This window comes from Engystomops pustulosus, chromosome 1, assembly GCF_040894005.1.
Source record: "Engystomops pustulosus chromosome 1, aEngPut4.maternal, whole genome shotgun sequence".
NCBI classification, from domain to species: domain Eukaryota; kingdom Metazoa; phylum Chordata; class Amphibia; order Anura; family Leptodactylidae; genus Engystomops; species Engystomops pustulosus.
Genome location: NC_092411.1, coordinates 118,962,422 through 118,974,663, shown reverse-complemented (window position 1 = coordinate 118,974,663; position 12,242 = coordinate 118,962,422). Strand labels below are relative to the sequence as shown.

Genomic DNA, 12,242 nt, shown 5'->3' with positions numbered 1-12,242 from the left:
GTTCTTATGTCATGTCAGCATGTCTGCATACATTTTAATAGGTTAAATCACTAAGGCTTCAGTGCTAAACCATATAAACAGGTTAAAGAGTATTTTGTAGATAGCAGTTTGCCCACTTCAAATACAAAACTGAACTCCACATAATCCAAAAAAGTAGAGCATGAACTCTATTAAAGGGTTGTATGTATCTTATGCAACAAAAATTCCTAAATCAAGTGAAAACAAAAAGACGTAATAAAAACTACTGTTTGTGTGAATGAGGCTCTGGATACTTTATTACTAGTCAACGCCCAAGGCACACAACCATCATGAGAGTAATAAATGCATAAAGTAAGTTACACGGACGCATCCAGCATCATTTCCTATGGAGTATATGAAGCATATTTCTGTATCTGTCATGTGAAATATAACGCGCTAATGTGGTCGTAGGGTGTGAAACGTCTTGGCTCATGCCTGTACCTGTGCTGTCATGACAACTATGTAACTAAGTCAATAGAAAACATCTCACAGGCAGACACGAGCTGAACAGAACTTTTAGTTGAGGGTCATGTTTCACAGAAAGCTTCACTTCAAGCTGTTTGGATAAAACATTTATCATTGCTTAACTATTTTAATGGATTTTATTTAGGTTAAAACATGCACATTAACCCAGCTTATTTAAGAAAGTATTTGTGTTCAACTTTGTGACCCCAATGTCTACGGTGTTTAAATATCCCAATATCTATCCCAATGACTGAAGCTACAGTATAGAAGGTTTATGCATCAAAATATTTTTTTTTTAAACCAGTTTCGTGACCCTCCTTTCCTACAACGGCCAACTTGTTGAAGGTTGAGAAGTCGTGGAGGTGTTCCTTCTAATAACTGGCCTCTATCTCTCTGCGTACAGTGGGATGCCAAGGGCTGTCAGGCAGTGAAGGGACTACCCACTTGACTCACAGCGTAAAAACAGAGATTTAAGTGTATAAAATTGTACAAAAAACTTCATTATATTAATGGCAAACTAAAAACACCATTTTCATTGTGAGTGACTCCATTGAAATAGAATTTTTATCCCAATTGACTTCTTGTTTTCAAACAATCCAGGGTGTACAATACCTTCCAATGAGGGTCACCCATTCCAGCTTTTCATCTACTCCAGGCCTGTCACATTCACAAGAGTTGCTATAAACTGTAACACATATCTGCACTTGCTATTAGATAAAAGCTACATTCACACGACCGTTGGGGGACTTGCATACATGTCCTATCTTTCCCCGTACTGCAGCGCCCTGCACCATGTATCTCAATGGAAGGGGGGGGGGGGCGAGTACTGCTCACCCCCTCCTCCTCTCCCGTGCGCCGCCGTGTGCCCACCGTGCAAGTATTAGTGTGAATGCAGCCTTAGCATGAGGACCAGAGAATGACCAAACAATACCATTTCACTCATACATTAATCTACAGTAGATCAATGTTATTTCCCTAGGTTTAAAAGCATCTCTAAAGGACAGCCTGGTACTTCCCGTCTGAGGGTAGGGAGCCAGAAATGATTGCTGTGGATGTAAGGGGGATACTGAAAAAAAATCCACCTGCATTGGAAGTAGTGAAGAAACACCCTAAATAAGGCAACGTGTAAGAGCCAGTGAAAGTGAAGAAAGGTCTTCTGTAGCACAGTGTTGATATCTGATACACTGGGGGTCATTTACTAAGGGCCTGATTCGCGCTTTCCCGACGTGTTACCCGAATATTTCCGACGGAAATCGGGGGGCATGGCTGAATGAAAACCCTCGGCGGACTTCAGCGCAGCAGCAACACTTGTTGGACGTGGGAGGAACTGCCTTAGTGAATCGCCAGAAGACCCGAATCCACCGCAGAGAACGCGCCGCTGGATCGCAAATGGACAGGGTAAGTAAATCTGCCCCACTATCTCTGCTGTCAATCAAGATTGGTGTAGATCCAAAACAAGAATTTTAAAATAGTAACAACTAAATTGTAAATACATACTGGAAAATGCCACTGCCCTTACATGCTTCAGAATGATGCCCCTTATATAATTTATGGTTCAATAAACTTTATTGCAAGCGAGCATAAAGCCTACATGCCCCTTATATAATTTAGACTGATGTCGCTGGTATGCTTCACACTGATGTCCCTTACAGTATATGTTACAAACTGATGTCCCCTATATGCATCACAATGATGTCCCTTACAGTATATGTTACAGACTGATGTCCCTTATATGCTTCACAATGATGTCCCTTACAGTATGTTTCAGAATGATGTCCCCTATATGCTTCACAATGATGTCCCTTACAGTATATACAGACTGATGTCCCCTATATATGCTTCACAGTGATGTCCCTCCCTTACAGTATATGTTACAGACTGATGTCCCCTATATGCATGTCAATGATGTCACTTACAGTATATGTTACAGACTGATGTCCCCTATATGCTTCACAATGATGTCCCTTACAGTATATGTTACAGACTGATGTCCCTTATATGCTTCACAATGATGTCCCTTACAGTATATGTTACAGAATGATGTCCCCTATATGCTTCACAATGATGTCCCTTACAGTATATACAGACTGATGTCCCCTATATATGCTTCACAGTGATGTCCCTTACAGTATATACAGACTGATGTCCCCTATATGCTTCACAGTAATGTCCCTTACAGTATATACAGACTGATGTCCCCTATATATGCTTCACAGTGATGTCCCTTACAGTATATACAGACTGATGTCCCCTATATGCTTCACAGTAATGTCCCTTACAGTATATACAGACTGATATCCCCTATATATGCTTCACAGTAATGTCCCTTACAGTATATACAGACTGATGTCCCCTATATATGCTTCACAGTGATGTCCCTTACAGTATATACAGACTGATGTCCCCTATATGCTTCACAGTAATGTCCCTTACAGTATATACAGACTGATATCCCCTATATATGCTTCACAGTGATGTCCCTTACAGTATATACAGACTGATGTCCCCTATATATGCTTCACAGTGATGTCCCTTACAGTATATACAGACTGATGTCCCCTATATATGCTTCACAGTGATGTCACTTACAGTATATACAGACTGATGTCTCCTATATGCTTCACAATGATGTCCCTTACAGTACATGTTACAGAATGATGTACTCTATATGCTTTACAATGATGTCCCTTAAAGTATATGTTACCGACTGATGCCCCCTGTATGCTTCACAATGATGTCCCTTACAGTATATACAGACTGATGTCCCCTATATGCTTCACAATGATGTCCCTTACAGTATATGTTACAGAATGATGTACCCTATATGCTTCACACTGATGCCTTTTTATAAGTTTCCGAACTGATTTACAAGTATCTGTTATGTTAATTTATCAGCTTCCTGCTTTAATGACTCAATGTCCATTATGGCATAGTAGTTTAGGCAGGCAGCAGTTTGCGACCGCTACTGGTGGAATTTAGTGTGGTTGGATCCTATAAAGTGTCTAGTTTTGCCATAAAGACCCTATTGTTGGGCTAAGATCAGTATCAATACAGGCGGTCCCCTACTTAAAGGGAACCTGTCACCAGGAGACCCATTTTTAGCACTCCCCCAGTCCTCACAGAGCATAGTACACACACTGCCAAAGTGTTTTTGTATAAAAAATAGGTTTTACAGAAAAAAAAAGATATGTTATATTCTACCTTTCATTAGCATCTGCTGTGTGACTAGGCAGTTGCCCAATGGGAGGGTCTGGAAAGGAGCAGTTCCCCCCCACCCTTGGGAAACATGTGACCTTTTCAAAGGTGACAGGTTCCCTTTAAGGACACCCAACTTACAGACGACCCATACTTAAAGACGGACCCCTATGCCCACTGTGACCTCTTATGAAGCTCTCTGAATGCTTTAGTATAGTCCCAGGCTGCAATGATCAGATGTAAAGTGTCTGTAATGAAGCTTTATTATTAATCCTTGGTTCAATTATAACAAAAAATGTAGAAACTCCAATTATCACTGGGAAAAAAAAGTTTTGTCTGAAACCACAGTAAAATATACAGTTTCGACTTACATACAATTTAAGAACAAACCTATGGAACCTATCTTGTACGTAACCCGGGGACTGCCTGTATAGTGTAACCAATCCAATCTATCTCCGAAGACGACATATAGGGTCAATTTACATATGAAGACTAGCTGGAATTTTAACTCACATTTAGTTGACATTTTTAACTGCACCTCATATGCTTCATACTGATATATGACCCTTATTGATTTCAGACTAATGTCCCCTGTGTGCTTCAGACTAATGTGCTATATGCTTTGGACTCATATCCCGTATACATTATAGAATAATGGCACTTTGAATACATTTACATTGAGGTGTTTACTGTTCAAATAAACCTTCACTGGTAAACACAAACACAGCAGTAGATGCCGAACAAAACCTGATGAAAACAGTAGGATCAGCAGGCAGGTGTTCAATACATACATAGGATGGCCACAAAATAACATGCCATATTTAATAAAAATTTAAAGGTAACCTGTCAACAGCATCTTCACCACCGTACTATTTTGAATTCCCATGTCGGGGCACTAACAAGCCAGCATCAGTTGTGCACATGGAGGGGAGAAGTGAGTTTGCCTCCTGTGACGGCCCACTGCACATGCATGGCTTGTCAAAGGGAGGGGGGAGTGAGGTAGATGCCAGAGACGTAGGCAGAGTCATACAGTGGGGCACATTTACTTACCCGGTCCGCAGAGTTCACCGAAAGTGAGACAAGATCCCAGCGCAGACACCTGTTAAATACCTGTCAAAGCCGTGCAAAACCTGAAAATGGTGCAAAGTCCGACGAAAGTGCGATCCGCGAATATGCACCAGTGACTCAATGCCAATGAGCTAAGCCCCTTGTGACTTGCTGCTCCTTCTGGCGGGGTGCTAGGTAGGCTTACTGGGAAAAGAAAGTGTGCATTTTTTAGCTAAAAATAGATTGGGCAATATTTAGAATAGTGCTATGGGAACTTGTCATGAGCTTTATTAGTGAAAATCTGGTGACAGGTTCCCTTTAAGAATTCACCAGAATGACATGTCCAGAATGTTGTACAACCTGAGATATAGGCAGTTAAAGACATGGGGCTCAATGTTTTAAGATGCATTGGGGGACATGTATTATCTTTTCTGCGCCTAAAAAATGCTGGTATCTTAGGCTTATTTTGGGGCGCAGAATTGTTGCGGATAATTTAGAATGAGTTTGCGCCAGAAAGAACAGATGTTTCCAACTATCCTGACTCCAATGTCTTTTTTTGCCGCAAGTGGGCTTACTTTTCCACATTGTCTGTCACATTTATGTGTATTTTGTCTGCATTTTTAGGCACAAATTTTGGCGCACAATAGACCAGGAAAAATATGGTCAGAGAGCAAAGTTATGGCGCTGTCCATGTAAGATTTTGGCGCACATCTCATTGATGTTGGCATTTTTATAGCGCACAACTGATTATTACCGTCTACCCATTATTTTCTTACAGCCGTGTGCCACTTCAAAACATCGGCCTGTGATTTCCGGAGACTGATCTCTGATGCCGACAGTCATGCTTGCGCCAGAATTAGTAAATCCCCCCCCCCCATTGTGTCTTAATAATTTAATAAATTAATTGTGTCTTAACCCCTTACCGACATGTGACATAATATTGTCACATGCCTGGTGCGGGTGCATGCAGAGGGCTCACGGGCTGAGCCCTCTCCATAGCTGGTAACCGGTAACACCTGCGATCACCACAAACATTAAAAAGATCTTGCCGAGGATCGCAGCTCCCTGTGACGTCATTGGGGAGCGGCGACCCGTCGCCATGACAGCCTCGGATCTTCCAAAGATCCGAGGCTGCTTCGGGTTAAGCTATTCAATACAATGTGCTATCAGTTCTAAGGTCTTTGCACCAGTTTTCTGTCAGACTTTGAATGTCCGTTTTAGTGCAAACTGCTTTCACATGTATTTATAAAGTGTCCGAGACTTTGTGGCACATGCTGCACTATACCTGACAACACAAAATTCTGCACTGAAAGGGGTGTTCCTGTGCACAGTCGGACTGTGCTCCACATTTATCATGCAGAGTCCAACAGAATTGTGTTGCACCCCCCACATATTAAAGGTGCACCAAAAAAGTTGGTGTACTCTGTCAGAGCACTGCAGGGGGCGGCAGATTCATGAAGACAATGGGGCACATTTACTTACCAGTCCTGTCGCGATCCCTGCCGTGTGTTGTCCAACAAGTCAGGTCTGCCGCGATTCACTAAGATCGTGCATCCAATTTCCTGCATCTGTCGCTTCCCCCGCTGCGGTCCGCCGGAGTTCACCTTCTTCTTCCTGGTGTATGTGAGTGCTGATCTTGCGACACAATGTGCTTTTTAAATTCTGCGGTTTGTCCGAATCAGTCGGGTTGTCCGACGTCCACGCCCCCCGATTTGTGTCGCTTGCAAGCCGGCGCCAATGAGACACAATCCGATCGGGTGTGCCAAAAAACCTGGGGCAATTCAGGGCAAAATGGAAAAAAATTGCGAAACCCGACAAAAATGCAGCGTTCGGATCCTAGTAAATGTGCCCCAATGAGACACATTTAATGAATCTGTCACACACTAAACCCTCTACAGGCAAACTGCACATAGTGGCAATGGGGGACATGTCTTATCTTTCCCTATGGTACGGCACCGTGCCCCTCCTCCTCTCCATGGCGGCGAACGTATGCCCGCTGATACGTTTGTGTGAATGCAGCCTAATGCCTCATGCACACGACCATATGGTGTTTTCTCCCACTGTTTCTGGATACTGCACGTATATACCGGAATATGGTGCACAGCCGTATGCAGCACGTATTTAGCTCTTATTTTAGACGTCCCCATTGAATTCTATGGGCCGTAAGGAAGGGAAATACGGTGAAAAATAGGACATGCTCTATATTTTTATATGACTCGCTTATGGTACGACAATACGGCCATGTACATGGATGGCCGTATTGCCCATTGGAATGTATGGGACGTATTCCGCTCATATATACGGCTGTTTTCATACAGTCATGTGCATGGGGCCTAAGGTGGGTGAATATTTACAGTTTTAATTGAAATATTCTGATATTTTTTTCTTATTTTCTTTATTTGAGTTTATCACGCAAGGGACAGGATTTGGCTACGGGCTATGGATTTGGACAGCAAATTACACAGTACAGGCATGCAAATAAGGTCTGCAAATTTTATAATAAAGCTGTCAAAAGGTGAAAATTAAGAAGCAGCACAAAGTTATATATGCCAAAATATGGAATTATTGCAGTTTTAAAATTATATAACCATGCGTTACTTAATAGGGATTCTCCAGGCTTTAAAAAAAAAGGCCACCGCAAGTCATTTCCGTGCCCCTGTTTGTTTACAGACAAAAAACTGGTAATAATAATAATTCTTTATTTATATAGCGCACACAGATTCTACAGCGCTGCACAGAGCTCGCCAGATCTGTCCCTGTCCCCATGGGGTTCACAATCTAATCAACCTACCAGTATGCTTTGGAGTGTGGGAAGAAACCGGAGGACCCAGAAATAACCCACGCAAACACAGAGAGAACATACAAACTCTTTGTAGATATTGAGCTGAATAGGACTTGAACCCAGGACCCCAGCGCTGCCACTGTGCTGGTAAAGGGACTTTAGTAAATGTGGGCCACTGTGTGGAAGTACTATGTGCGGGCATTGCAACATCTTTCACAATCTTACCACAATGCATTATCTCACAGGAAAATTGAGAAATGCATCACAATGGCACAAACTTTTTTTGTTGTGCGACGTAACTAAATAAAGTCTAGAAATCTGTTTATTTTTTGGGTCACAGCTATAACAGACATGCATGATTTATATTGTTTTGCTATGTCTTAATACCTGTAAAGAAATGTAAAATAGTTTGCAATAAAAGCTTCTCTGTATCACCATCTTATGACACCTGTAACTTTTTCTTACTTAAAGGGCACCTACCACCACGATTCTACCTATAAAGGTAGATCGGGTGGTAGGTGGATGTAAGGGACGTGAGGATAGCTCTATTTAGAGCTAATCCTCACGTCCCCGCTAACTTGTAATAAACTTTATTCCCATAATATGTAAATTTTGTTATGCGGCTACTGGGACGTGAAGTAGCCGGGCACGAGGCTACAGAGTGCGGCTACTACATGCCCCAGTAGCCGCATAACTAAATTTACATATTAAGGGAATAAAGTTTATTAAAAGTTAGCGGGGACGTGAGGATTAGCTCTAAAAAGAGCTCTCCTCACGTCCCTTACATCCACCTACCACCCGATCTACCTTTATAGATAGAATCGTGGTGGTAGGTTCCCTTTAAAGGGAACCTGTCACTAAAAGTCATTTTCAGCTGGTCACAGGTTCCAATAGCCTGTGCTCTTCTGATTTTAAAATGCCTCTGTCAGCATTCTGAATACTGCTACTACTTTATAAAACTTTATTTCTCATTACCTGGCCAGCAGTGCATGATGAGTCCCGGGAGGAAGGGGGGCAGCTGCAGCCTCCTCATGCATTCTTCCTCTTCTACACATCATCCCCCTTCCTGCCCTGTCTCAATGTTTGCTGACAATGTTGCTCATGTACATGTTATTCTGCGGGCTAAAGGCAGAATAGGATCTTTATATCTCGCAATTCTGTGCTAACACACAACATTGAGGGTATGGTCACACACATAACGCTTGCACAGCATTTTCAAGCGCATCACTAGCGCAATGGGGGCGTGCGTGGCCCAAACGCATTTGCGTTTGCAGTGAAACCCCCTGCACTAGTGCTAGCGCAGTGTATGACCATACCCATACAGATCCTGCACAGAGTTGTATTGCATTGGTGTGAACACAGACCTAGAATAACTTGTTTTCATGTCATTGACTGGCAATCTATGACAACATTATATCCATGTAGAAGTGATGAGATTGTGGCCCCAAATCATCCACAGAAGATATGGCTTTTCCTATACATCTTCCATAATGATAGTGGCACCCCTATAAGTTACAGAGGGCCTGTCCCCAGTTTAGCTATTACTGGATTTCAATGAGGATAGTATAAACAAGACAATAAATATGTGAATGACTTTAGGAGCGGTGACCCCAGGGAATGTCACTGCTATCTCCTGCGGTGTGACAGAGCAGGACAGTATAAACACTTGTACACATGCGGCAGGCAATGCACTCACCTGTTGAGCTTGTTGGCGAATGCCCTCCTCTCTGCGCTGGACAGCGACGCCATGCTGAGCCCCCAGTAAGTGTGGCGCACCCGGCGCCCCGCGCACTGTAAGCGAGCTGTCACCCGTACTTCCGTATTCCGCTCCCTGCCACCCTGACCAGAGCTGGGGGAGGGAAGGAGGCAACTATCAGGACGGTCAGCTGCTGCTATCTTTCCCTCCCAAGGCTGACAGCAGGATGAGCCCCATTCACGTTACATTACACATGTCAGCACACGGCTGTATACTGGGAGCTGACAGGAATGTCAGCCAGAGTTTACTGGAGGTGAAGCTCCTCAGGCTCTCATCGCTGCTGCTTTATAACCACATTGTTGCATTTGATTACTACACCTATTGGTGCAGAAGGGGTTAACTAGGCTTTTCTTACTATGTGGTCTACTCTGACTTCTGCTTTTTAGCAGGAAAGTATCTGTGTCTCCATTCATTACACTCAGCATTCTAGCCCTGGAATTATTAGTCATCTATCTATTTATCTGTTTATCGTTATTTCTCATACATGTCCGCCTTCAGTGACGGTCTATCTATCTATATCTATCTATCTATCTATCTATCTATCTATCAGTTTCTATCCATTTGCAGGCTTATGATAAATTCCCTGCCCCCCTCCGTGCCACCAGATACATCAAAGGAATTTGCCTCCTGATGTGGGGAACATCCCCCTTAGTGCCCTCCATCTCCCCCTCACATTGTGTTCCCCCAGCTCCCTGTCATATTGTAGCTCCTCTGATATTGTGCCTCCAGCTCCCCCTCATATCAAAGCCCCCTTTATATGTGCCCCCCATTAGCTCACCTTCAGTGGCGTAACAACAGCTGTTGCGGCTGCTACGGGGCCTGCATTGCCAGTGGGCCCGGTATGGACAGCGAAATAAAAATTTATTAATGCCGTTCTCCTGGCCCATCAAAGCACAGCAGTAACAGGGGCCTGCTGCCTGCCCACATAGCCGCCCCTCCCACCTGCCCACAGCCTGCTCAGTACAATTGCATGCTCAGCATAGCAGCCTGCCTGCAGAAGCACTTGCCCAACCGTTCGCCCACCCCTACACAACCCACAGAGCTGCTTGCATGCATGCAAAGTTCCCCGCAGATCCCCTCACCTGCCTGCACAGCACATCAACCCGCAGAGCCGCCGGCCAGCCCAATGAAAATTTGTGTACCCTTGTATGTATATTTACACACATGTATATTATATATATGCATATATATACTATATATATATATATATATATATATATATATATATATATATATATATTAAGAATATGCTGTATGTGTGTTAATTTAGTATGAGTGTATATAGTGTGTATGTATATACTGTATGTTTGTGAATATGCACTACATACTGTATATACCGTATATATATGAGTATAAGCCAACCCAAGTGTAAGCCGAGGTCCTTCATTTTAACACAAAACCTGGGAAAACCTATTGACTCGAGTATAAACCGGGGGTGGGTAATGCATTGGTCATAGCCTCCCCAGTATATAGCCTGCCGGACCCTGCCCCATAGTATATAGCCAGCACCTGCCGCCCCCCAGTATATAGCCTGCCAACCCATATCCCATAGTATATAGCCAGCCCCCTGCCCCAGTACATAGCCAGCAGCGGGGGAAGCCGGAAATGTGAGTTTCGTTATATTTTTTTTACTCGAGTATAAGCCGAATTTGGGTTTTCAGCACATGTTTTTGTGCTGAAAAACTAGGCTTATACTCGAGTATATATGGTATGTGTTAATTTGCTGTTTGTGTGTATACTGTATGAGTTTGTGTATGCTGTATGCATGTATATATGAGTACATAAATGTGTGTGCGTATGAGTGTATACATGTATGTATGTGTGTAAGAGTATATAAAAGTGTGTGTACAAGTGTAGAACTTTATAGGGCACATTTACTAAGAACAGTTTGCCTGTATAGTGAGGCGTGTTCAGTTCTTCTTGTATCCGGCGCCCCCTGCACTGCTTCGACAGATTACACCACTCTTTTTGGTGCAGCTTCAATATAGGGTGTGCAACACAAATCTGTCTGACTTTGCAATTTTAAATCCGGCGCACTGTCCGAGCACCAGAACGCCCCTAATTTGTGTCGCATGATGCCGTGTGCAGTTGCGACACAAAAGGGTCACGTGCGACATATTTGTGGTGCAGACACTTCCTAATTACATGTGCAAGCAGTTTCCACTATAAAGAATTTGCAATGTCCGACAGAAAACTGGTGCACAGCCCTTAGTAAATGTGCCCATGTGTGTGTATACAAGTATATAACTGTGTGTTTATGAGTGTATAAACGTGTGTAAGCTTGTGCGTACAAATATGTATATATTTTTTAAATATATTTCTGATGCTAGGCTGCCCAAACTTACGTGGTCGATGCATCTTGGACGGTTGGGAGGTATGCATAAAGTATGGGTGTAACTTTTATTATAGCAGCTTTTGTGTGGTCCAATGTTTTAGGGGGCTCAGACTTGTATTAACCAATAGTGAATAGTCAAGGATATGCAGTATTATTATATGTAGAGCTTTCTCCTCTGTCTGTCTGCATTTGTATTTGCTGTTGTATGAATAGCAGGAATGACCTGACCATTAGTGGTGCCTTTATCATAGTTGGGAGGTAACAATGTACAGGTACAAGTTCATAGACATACAACAATGAATGAATTTTGTTCTGAGATATCCATGCTTACTGATTTTGAAGGGTGTACCAATTTTGTTATGCTTAAAGGAGAGTTTTAAGCATATGGGGAGGGTGCGGATGAGAACAAAAAACTATTCTGTAAGAATTGGCTTCATCTATTCCCTATTCTCAATTGAAATTGCCTCATTATTGATAAATCTACCACTGGAGATAACATGTACAAAGTGACCCAATGAACTGGCGGTGCTAGGCTTTAAATATTTTCCTGTGATGTACAGTACTGCAGTAACCACAAAAAAACTTATCTTACTTTCCTGTCTTCCTGGGTGTGTAGTAGGTGGCTGTTCACCAAAATGTTCAAA

The 12,242-nt window shown here is 42.8% G+C and overlaps 1 protein-coding gene across 2 annotated transcripts in view; it reads right to left on the bottom strand.

Annotated features, from left to right (window-relative positions):
- The window catches only part of DOCK8 (dedicator of cytokinesis 8), a 120,552-nt gene extending 111,051 nt beyond the window's left edge, over positions 1–9,501 (bottom strand). Inside the window, exon 1 of one of the 2 annotated variants that reach the window (XM_072151529.1) lies at positions 9,204–9,501. In XM_072151529.1, coding sequence (XP_072007630.1) covers positions 9,204–9,256 — 53 coding nt within the window. In that variant the 5' untranslated portion in view covers positions 9,257–9,501. The remainder of the gene's footprint in view (positions 1–9,203) is intronic. The other variant, XM_072151519.1, reaches the window with a different exon arrangement.
- Between the last annotated feature and the right edge of the window lie 2,741 nt (positions 9,502–12,242).